This window comes from Budorcas taxicolor, chromosome 19 (genome assembly GCF_023091745.1).
Source record: "Budorcas taxicolor isolate Tak-1 chromosome 19, Takin1.1, whole genome shotgun sequence".
Lineage (NCBI taxonomy): Eukaryota > Metazoa > Chordata > Mammalia > Artiodactyla > Bovidae > Budorcas > Budorcas taxicolor.
Genome location: NC_068928.1, coordinates 8,443,807 through 8,454,429, shown reverse-complemented (window position 1 = coordinate 8,454,429; position 10,623 = coordinate 8,443,807). Strand labels below are relative to the sequence as shown.

The 10,623-nt window shown below is 52.1% G+C and overlaps 1 protein-coding gene across 1 annotated transcript; it reads left to right on the top strand.

Annotated features, from left to right (window-relative positions):
- The first annotated feature begins 9,900 nt into the window (after positions 1-9,900).
- On the top strand, positions 9,901-10,362 carry CCDC182 (coiled-coil domain containing 182). Its single transcript, XM_052658910.1, has one exon. It carries the CDS (start codon positions 9,901-9,903, stop codon positions 10,360-10,362), a length of 462 nt encoding a protein of 153 aa, XP_052514870.1.
- The last annotated feature ends 261 nt before the right edge of the window (positions 10,363-10,623 follow it).

Sequence of the window (10,623 nt, the reverse complement as noted above, 5' to 3'; positions counted from 1 at the left end):
TCCTACCAAGGGAGCCCATTTGGTGTCTGGGCCTCGGTGGCAATCAAACAGCCAAGAGACGTGTCGATCATGAGGTCAGTCGAGGGAGTGCTGGGTCAGTGACCTCTCAGCCGATGGCGTGTGTCTGCCCGGAGGTGCTAGTGGGACCTGAAAACCGACAAAAGCTGGCTCTTCCTGGGAGGCAGCCCTCGCTTTTGGTAGCCTGCAAAGAGGGGTTGGTTGGAGAGAGGAACACCCTGAGACCATTGGGATTGGGAGCCAGACACACTGGGACCCCTGACTGGAGACAGGCAAGGCAGGACCTCAGCACAGCTTTTACCTTCTGACAACACACTCCAAGGGCCCTGGAGGCCTTCCGTGTGCTGGACTTGGCTTTTAGAACCTCAGCTGATGAACGGAGTTCTCAGCCATCCGGGGGAGGGTTGGGTCAGCGGGTGGCTGGCCAGTGGGTCAGTGTCAGCCTGGCTAACATAGGCCACACCGCGGAAGTAATGCCCATGTTTGAATACTGTATGGCATTTGGGCTTTATTTGGCAAATGTGAGTGGGAGATGGACAGAAGGAAGCTTCTGCTATGGGATTTATCCACCTAATTCGACCGGTTCAAAGGTGAGCCTTGGTTGGCACCTCTGGGCTGTGGCTATTCAGCCTGAAAGAGATTGTGTTTGCAGGGCCCCTGGGCCTGTCACAAAGAAGAACTACATTAATGATGGGAATCACTATTTTATTTGTCAATTATTATTAATAATGCACTGCTTCCAGGATAATCATTTGACACTGTGTTCTGCTGCCAAGAAGAATTCAGGAAAAAAAAAAGTACTCTTAGGAGAAAGTGTAATTAGAAATTTTATAATTTCTTTTTTAGCTGAGAAAGGATCTCCCACATACCATGAAGCCTAGTGTTCAATTTTTGCCTGTTGGGCTCTCACCGGGGTTTTGAGTAATTCATTGTCAAGAAGGTGGGGGCTACCTGGAATATAAAAGGCCAGCTGAAGCAGAGCTTCCCCGGGGAAGGAGGAGGGGTTGGGGGTGCCTGGGCCTCCCCTCTTCTCTCCTCCTGGGCCAGCCGCCGTGCAATGTGATGTCTGACGTGTGCCCATTTGTGGAGGGTACAAACACTGACCCGGAGTTACAGGGTCAGCAATGTTGACCTTCACTCTCCCTCCTTAACTGCCCAGCCTACCAAGCTGACTCCTGACCGGGCCAGTCCTGACCATCAAAGACTCCCTCCCTCCCCCTTCACCACTTCAGTTCAGTCGCTCAGTCGTGTCCGACTCTTTGCGACCCCGTGAATCACAGCACCACTTGGTTGTTTAATTAAACACAGGCCAGTAAGTCTGACCAAAGCATTCCACTAAAGCAAGATGAGAGAAAAAGGAGAAAAATCACAGAAAGGAAGAAGATTGTTTTGTTTTTCAAGCAATAAAAGGAAGCAGCAGCGATACAGGTTAAGTTTCAAATTCTTATCCAGAAGTTTCTAAGGGTCTGGTATCAGGGAGTCTCAGGTTAGCTCTTAAACTTCAACAGTCGTCAGGATCTTCTGGAGGGCTTGTTTAAACACAGACTGCTGGGCCCCATCTCCAAGGGAGTCTGAGTCAGAAGATCTGGGTGTGGCCTGAGAATCTGCATTTCTAACCAGTGCCCCAGGATTCTCATTTCTGCCCATCTGAAGACCACACTTTGAAAACCGCGGATGAGCTAGCTTGGTGGAAAAGCATCAGAATGCTTTGGGAGCTCTCGTTAAAAACACCAATTTCGAGGCCCTTTGTAACAGTCATAATATGTTTGGCTGCAGTTCATAGAATACCAAATAACAGTTGTTTGAGCAAGAAAAACATTTAATAACATACCAATTAGACTGGAGTCAGGTACTCAAAGTCAGGTACTGACTTTGGAGTCAGATACAAAACTCAAATTTGAGTCTGGCGATGTGATTCAGTGATGTTACAAGAAATGGAAGTTCCTCTTATGTGATTGCTGAATTTTCATCCCGAGGTTTGTGGCCTCATGATTGCTGAATGGCTGCCACAGTTCCAGACATCATGTCCTCATACAGCTTTGAAAAGGCAGACGGGGCCGCTATCTCCCCCAGTCCCTGTTTGTCTCTTTTAGATGTCTCTTTCCATAACTCTTTCTTTTACAACTCATTGGTGTACAGTGGGTCACAGATCCACCTGAAGTAAAGCGTTTCTAACAGGAAATGGAACAGCCCCCTTACCTGGGGCTGTTCTCTGGTCGTGGCTTACCTTCCTTGAGCATGTTACTGCCTGATCAAAAGGAAGAAAAGAATGTTCTTGGGCAGAGACTAACAGTACCTGCCCCAGCTAGGGTGACTTGTCACAGATTTCCTGGGATCATCCTATTTCAAAACCAAAGTCTCACATTTCAGGGCAAATCAAGAGGATTGGTCACCCTCCTTGAAAGCTCCAGTTTCCAAGAACTTCTGAATTAGAATCTCTTGAGGGTGCAATTCAGACTTCAAAAATGATTTTTAGCACTCTCCCAGGATAATTATTATATTTGCCGAAGTTTGAGAGTCACTGGTTTCTATGAAACCCAAACGGGGGACTCGAGGTTGACATAATTCCCAGGTAACCTCCGAGCAGGAGTAGAAGGGATGAAGGGATGTGGGTGTGCCTTGAGACTGGGAACCTTTACAGGAGCAGACTGAACCTCATGCCAGGGGCCTGGGATCTTCACCTTCCACCCCCAGCGCGCTCCTGTTCCCACCACAAGAAGGGACCATCTCACTTAGAGGCCCCTGCTCTGTGTGGACTTGAACCCTGTCACCTCTTTTGGGCTGGACTGGCTAGGCTGTGTCCACGTGCGAATCCCAAGTTCTCAGGACACAAACTGCATCTTAGCCTTCTTCTGTCCTGGGCATCTGGCACCATAAGGGCTCATTTTAAATCGTCTGATCAATGGATGAACAAATGAACCATTGAACGGGGAGACTGCACTCCTGAATCATGAACTCTGGCCCCTATGCCAGAAAAGACAACCCTTCAGACAGCCCAGTGCCCGGAGCCTAGAGACCTCTTCACTGCAGCACTGAGAGGCCAGGGCCCCGGGTGGATGTGAGAGCGGGGCCGACTCTTCTGGGTGACAGCTCCCCGCCTTGCTAGGCCAGGCTGCCACAGGGAGCAGTGTGCGTCCCCACCACGCAGGGCGCTGGTGCCTTTCCGGTGGTTTGAGCTCATTACTCATCATCAGGAGTCCTGGTGTCTGGAGTTTTCCAGGTGATCAAAGCTTCTCTGTCTGGAGCAGGCGCGCAGGCCCTGGTGTCTGTCACCAGTAATCCCCTGGCCTCGCCAGGCAGACGGTTAAGTAACCCAGGAAGGAGGGGATTAGGTTTTTTAAGCTCACATAATTCAGCCTGACACCCCGACACGGAGGCAGTGGTTCTGTGCACTGCCGGAGCGTCCCTGGTTGAAGGGTGCGGTGAGGGGAGGGCGGCCTTCACAAGTTGATTTGAAGCAGTGGGCTCCCTCCCCTGGGGAGGACTGAGTGCGGGAGGAGGAGGAGCAGCTGCCGCCCCTCCAGCAGCCCGGTCTGCTCACCTGAGACTCGCCTCCAGACAGCGTCCCTGCCCCTGCCCCCAGAAAAAAGCTCCCACCGGGGCTCTTGGGGGTCCCAGTCTCTGGTTGGACTCAGGGTCCCACTTGCCTCTCCAAACCCATCCACTCTCCCTACAGTCTATGTCACTGTACAGAAAACATGCCTCAGGCCTGAACCCCGGAGTCAGGCTGCAGCCACCATATTTGTGCAGATTCTGACATTTTGGTAAATATCACAAATTCCTTCAGCAATGGGGGTGGGGGTGGGGAGAAGGGCATGCTTAAAATAATAGCATTTTCCGACTTTAAAAACAGATTGGGATTCAAAATTTGGGGCCTCTAATTTTTTCTGATTTGATCTTTGTGCGGAAAAAAAAGTTTCACTCATCCCTGCCCTAAATAGCACACACCATGCTTCCTGTCGACACCGAAGGCAGTGTGAACAGACCCGAGGAGCTCATTAGTCTGAGAAATGGAAACGGGCTTTGCTAAAGAGTTTTTATCTAACTGTCTAGGTCCCAGCTTCAAGAAGATGGGTCCTTTAAGAAGATGAATGCTGAGAACAGGGATAGACTATTCCAACCGGGATGATCCTCTTGGGGTTGCCGTCTTGGCCCCGGGAACTCTGTAACATTCTCTTTCTCCTACGTGTTCCGCCCCAGCTAAATTCTGAGCACGGCGGAGGGGTGGACGGTTCAAGGCAGACAGCGCGACACCTGGTCTGCCTGGGAGGGCCCGCCTGGTCTGGCGCGGTGCTAGCCTCCGGGGCTGGAGAGGGGCCAGCCCCACCCGCGGGACCACCGGCGCTGTTGTGTCTTCAGGTCCACGCCCACCAGGATGTTTTCCATATTTTAATTAAAGTGCCGCCCCAGGCTGGCAGGGCCTCTGACGGCTGGCTCTAGTCCGAGCAGCAGGGCGGCAGCGGCCTGAGACACGGAGTCCGGCACGTGCTCGGGTTTGGCTCCCACCCCTGGGGGCGGCGCCCCTCGGGTTCCAAGAAGGGAGGTGAACTCAGCAGGCAGTGGGCAGGTGGCCGGCGCACCCAGGGGTGGCCAGGGCAAGGCTCGGGGATTGGGGGAGAGTCTGGGGAGGAAAGCACCGCGAACAGCTATCGCGGACCAGCTGGCTGGTGGGCTGTGGCGGGTGGATCCTTGCACAGAGCCCCGTGGACACACTCCTTATCAGTATCAAATTATGACAAATGGCGACGGGTAAAAGTTGCTGGGTGGCAGCTGCCGCCTCTCAGAGAGGGGCAGGTATTTTTAGCACTGCGCCTTGGGGCTCTGGCTCTGGGTTAATTAATCATGGTGAGCAGCACTGAGTCTGACTCCTGATCTTGGTCCCATCCCCATCCCAGCCTTGTCCCCATTGCCCACACTGGAATACCAGCCGCAAGGTAGCAGTCACGCACAGCCAGAGGAGCCCTTGACAGCCTCCCAGGGCCCTGGGGACACCTTCCCGTGTCTGCCCATGGCTGGGGCCCTGTACCTCCCAGCAGGACTGTGCCCGGGCCCAGCGGTGCCCACCCCTGGAAACCCTAACACATGCTGCCCCGGAGCCCCTGCCGCACCGGTCACATCTGATCCTCAGGGCTGGGGCCTGCATCTCGCAGGGTCGATACCCCGCTTTGTCCTCCCGTTTTTCTGAGATGCTGCCGAAATAGACCAGGAGCAGGGAAACCCTCTCAACGCTGGCCCAGGGAGGCCTTGCCAGGAGATGTCAGAGTCCCTTCCTCTTGACGCCATGAAGGAGACCAATAGATTTGCCCTCTTACTTTCCAGGGGTTTATGGAAAGATGTTCTGAAGCAAGCACAGGTCTGTACTGGAAAGCTTCTAGGGGGAGAGCACTCGGAGCATGTCACATTGAGTCAGCCCTGCTGAGGGCTCCCCGAAGGCTCAGTGGCTCCCGGGCCTGGGGTCTTCTGCTGACAGAGTGAGCATTTGCTCCCGACCTCCGCCGAGGCTCACGTGGAAACACAGGCCTCCCCACCAGCTCTGTGTGCCGAGAGATGAACTGAGACCTCATGAAAAAGCACCAGGGATGTTGAACAACTGCTGTCCTTTCTTAACCATTACGACTTTTCTTTCACAGCACTGGTTATGACTTCTACCATTCCCTGTGGGAGACAAAGAGGCGGAGCATCAAAGTCAGAGAGAGAGACAGACAAACAGAAGAACACTCAAGCCAGAAGACAGTCACGTATTTCCTGTCACTGAGTCAAGAAACATTTATTGAGAACGTGCCGTGTGCCTGACCTGCACACACACCCCTCCTCAATCAATGCACCAGGAGACCACAGGCTGTTACATCGTCTCCCCAGGCCCCCATCTGGGTCTTGTTGTTCAGTCACTTGACTCTGTGACCCCACGTACAGCAGCACGCCAGGTTTCCCTGTCCTTCACTCTCTCCTGGAGCTTGCTCAAACTCATGTCCATTGAGTCGGTGATGCCAGCCAGCCATCTCACCCTCTGTCATCCCCTTCTCCTCCTGCCTTCAATCTTTCCCAGCATCACTCCTCGCAGCAGGTGGCCAAAGTACTTCAGCTTCAGCATCAGTCCTTCAGGGTTGATTTCCTTTAGGATGGACTGGTTGGATCTCCTTGCAGTCCAAGGGATTCTCAAGAGTCTTCTCCAGCTGGAGATCAAACCACTCCATCCTAAAGGAAATCAACCCTGAATTTCATTGGAAGAACTGATGCTGAAGCTGAAGCTGTATTATTTTGGCCACCTGATGCAAACAGCCGACTCATTAGAAAACACCCTTATGATGGGAAAGATTGAAGGTGGGAGGAGAAGAGGGTGACCGAGGGTGAGATGGTTGGATGGCATCACCGACTCAATGGACATGAGTTTGGGTAAACTCCGGCAGTTGGTGATGGACAGGGAGGCCTGGCGTGCTGCAGTCCATGGGGGTACAGAGTCAGAGAGCGACTGAACAACCAGCACCACAGTTTGAAGGCATCAGTTCTTCGGTGCTCAGCCTTTTTTATTGTCCAGCTTTCACATACATACATGACTACTGGAAAACCATAGCTTTGACTAGACAGACCTTTGTAGACAAAGTAATGTCTCTGCTTTTCAGTAATGTCTCTGGGTCTTAGGTAGCAAATAAGAGAGGTGCTGTTTCCGCTCAGGCCAGTAGGTGTCATCATGTCAGAGGAAAAATGAGGGGAGCTGCAGGATTTGCTGGACCTCTGAGCAGAAATCCTGTTTCATCCCAATTCTGAGTGCCACTGCATGCAGCTGCACCAGGCAGGGCACACAGGGTGAGAAATGTACAGCCTCTGTCCTCCTGGGATTTACTGCTCCATCAGGGGTCTGGAGGGACAAGGTCACAGAATGAGGGGGGAGTCTGTAACAGGCTGGGAAAGTTTAAAGGAAGGACTGTGTGGATCTTAGCGCAGTAGAGGCTTCACATTACATCAGAGGGAATAGGTTCAGAGAGGAGGGCTGCCTGACCTATGGTCACACAGCAATTCCAGACTCCAGATCACCTAGCTCCTAGAGCAGGGCTCTTTCTTCTATACATTGTGTATCAATAACTGGTGCTGCCCAATCTTGAGACTCAAAATTCCACCTTCGGTTAGCCATGAACCTCCCTACCAAATGCTGCCTCCGATACCTACTGCCAGACTCTCTCGATGGATCCATCTTCCTCCTGGAGAAGGCCCATGCCCTCCTCACAGGTCCTGTGGTACAGGAGTTGTGTCACTCACACACACTCATGAAGGATCCCTGCACGCATCTCTTTCAAGAGACATCATGCTGGTAGCTTGAACCAGTCTCGTCAGCAACAGCTATAAATTAGAGTTTTTTGCTCCCAGAGAGCACCGCCCCCCCCCCCACCCCCAGCTCACCTGCACACCACTGAATTAGTATCCCCACTTTATAGATGAGGAAACTGAGGCCCAGGGAGATGAGGCAATGCACAAAGATATGGAGCTTACTGTGGGTGGTGGAGCTGAGACCCCCAACCCAGTATAATGCTGGAGCATGCAGAGATGGTAGCGCCAATAGGGCTCAGAGTCACCTGGGTGTGGAGGGGTGTGGGTTTCTCAAGCGGGCACTGATGAGGGGGCTGCCCTGGGCCAGTCTCATCAACCTGATGGCATCACTGGAACAGGAACGATTTTGGGTGAAACTATCTTAGTCCACCTTTGGGTGGGTTGAATTTGAAGCAGGCTGTTGGAAAGGAGAGGCCAGATGAGAAGTCTGGGCAAGAGACTGAGGTCTGCAAGGTGGCGGGCTCTTCTTGACCAAACCAGTTTCCTTCTTACAGTCGACAGGTCAGAAATGGGAGGTTCACCCGTCTGTATGTTTCTCCTCATCTGTGTCTGCATTCAGGCAGGATCTGGCAGGGCAGGGAGAGAGGGACCACGCACCCTGGCCCCCAAGCATTCCCTGGCCCACGTGCACCATGAGCACAAAAGGGTGAATGAATGAATGAGTGACCAATTTTATCCTGAATCAGCTCTGCTGAGGACCACCCATCAAAACCTGAGTATACCTCAGATTATCGAGAATTCTGGCATCATTATAGGAGTATGGATTTGGAATCAGAAAGTATTTTTCTAGAGATTATCATATTAAGTGAAGTAGATCGGAGGACAGGTATCATATGACATCACTTCTATGTGGAATTTAAGGACTCCCCTCAGACGGTAAAGAATCTGCCTGCAATGCAGGAGACTCAGATTTGATCCCTGGGTTGGGAAGATCCCCTGGAGAAGGGAATGGCAACCCACTCCAGTATTCTTGCCTGGAGAATTCTATGGACAGAGGAGCCTGGCGGCTTACAGCCCATGAGGTCACAAAGAGTAGGACACGACTGAGTGACTGACACACATACACACACAAGTGGAATCTAAAAAAGGATACAAATGACCTTATTTACAGAACAGTAAGGAAAGTTATGACCAACCTAGATAGCATATTGAAAAGCAGAGACATTGCTTTGCCGACTAAGGTCCGTCTAGTCAAGGCTATGGGTTTTCCAGTGATCATGTATGGATGTGAGAGTTGGACTGTGAAGAAAGCTGAGCGCTGAAGAATTGGTGCTTTTGAACTGTGGTGTTGGAGAAGACTCTTGAGAGTCCCTTGGACTGCAAGGAGATCCAACCAGTCCATCCTAAAGGAGATCAGCCCTGGGATTTCTTTGGAAGGAATAATGCTAAAGCTGAAACTCCAGTACTTTGGCCACCTCATGCAAAGAGTTGACTCATTGGAAAAGACTCTGATGCTGGGAGGAATTGGGGGCAGGAGGAGAAGGGGACGACAGAGGATGAGATGGCTGGATGGCATCACCGACTTGATGCACGTGAGTCTGAGTGAACTCTGGGAGTTGGTGATGGACAGGGAGGCCTGGCGTGCTGTGATTCATGGGGTCGCAAAGAGTCGGACACGACTGAGCGACTGAACTGAACTGAATAGAATCACAGACATAGAAAACAAACATGGTTAGCACAGGCAATGGTGGGGAGAGAGGAGATAAATTAAGAGCTTGGGATTAACACATATACACTATACATATACACATATACACTATAATATAGTTGTGCCTGACTTTGCGACCCCATGGACTGCAGCCTACCAGGCTCCTCCATCCATGGGATTTTCCAGGCAACAGTACTGGAGTGGGGTGCCACTGCCTTCTCCGAATATATAACATAGAAAAACAATAAGGACCTACTGTAGAGCACAAAGAACCATAGTCAAGATCTCATAATAACCTATAATGGAAAATAATCTGAAAAAAATATGGATAGCTGAATCACTTTGCTGCATACCTGAAACTAACATCATATAAAATAATTGTACTTCAATTAAGAAAATTACTTTTTTTTTTAATTTTAGCATTTTAGGGCTAGAAGTGAGATTAAGTATCATCTCTTACAATGTCCTTGCTTCCCTAGTGAAGCTCAGAGACCCTTATGAGACCACCCAGGTCCCTTGCTGTGTAGGAGACTACTCCGCCTGGCCTTGCTCCAGTCAGCTTACTTTACTGCCCCGGGCCTCCGCGTGTCCCAGGACAAGACAAGGAGAGATGGAGCTCCAGTTCCGGAAAGGCAATGAGTCGATGAGAATCAGTATCTCCGGGGGCATAACTAAATACTTCTTGGGTAGATGAGCAAAGCCCAGGATAACCAAGCCAGGAAGCTACAATATGCAAATGAGTGGATTGCGGCATTCCCCCTGATTGGCTAGAGGGGCCCTGATGTCACAATAGGTGGGGTTTCTCCATTCCAAAGGATTGTGTCTCCTGCCAAAAAAAACAGGAAAGAAAAAAAATTCACTGACTTGGCTAGACCCTAGCTCCCTCTCTTTGTCCGGACGGAGGCGGCACTATGGAGCCCCTCTATCAGTCAGGCCCCTTTCTTATGAAGGTGAACACCTTGCAAGGGAAGAAGACGGTGGAGAGCGGTCTGCAGTCTGGGGACTTCTCGCTGCCCCCGTCGTGGTCCTCCAGCCTCCTGCCGCCGGCCGACCTAGAGATCCTGCAGCAGAAGGTGGCCGGGATGCAGCGAGAGCTGGAGGACTTCAAGAAGGAGGCGCTCAGGGCCATCCGCTACCTGGAAGACGCCTTCTGCGAGATGAACGGGGCCCTGGTGCAGCAGGAGGAGCAGGCGGCCCGCGTGAAGCAGCGGCTGCGGGAGGAGGAGGACCGCGGCGTCGTGCGGAACAAGGTCCTCACCTTCCTGCTGCCCCGGGAGAAGCAGCTCCGGGAGCACTGCAAGCGGCTGGAGGTCCTGCTGCTGGGCCGGGGCCGCGACCCCCCGAGCATCCCCGGGAAGATCCAGGCCAACTGAGGCTCCTCCGTGACGAGGCCGCCGAGCAGCCCGGTGGAAGATGCGTTTAGCTAGAAGGACACATCCCGAGTCCTGGTCCGTTTGCTCCCCTCCCCTTCCCCCTCTCTGCGGCATTCCCTCTGCCTAAATAACACCTTGCTGAGAGGCGAAAAGACCCGTTATGTTCTTTCGGTGAAGGTCTGTCTATCCAGCAGCACCCAAGGAAGAGGCGCCCCAACCCTAGGTCTTTGGAAGACACCTGTAACTCCCCCCCACCCTTAA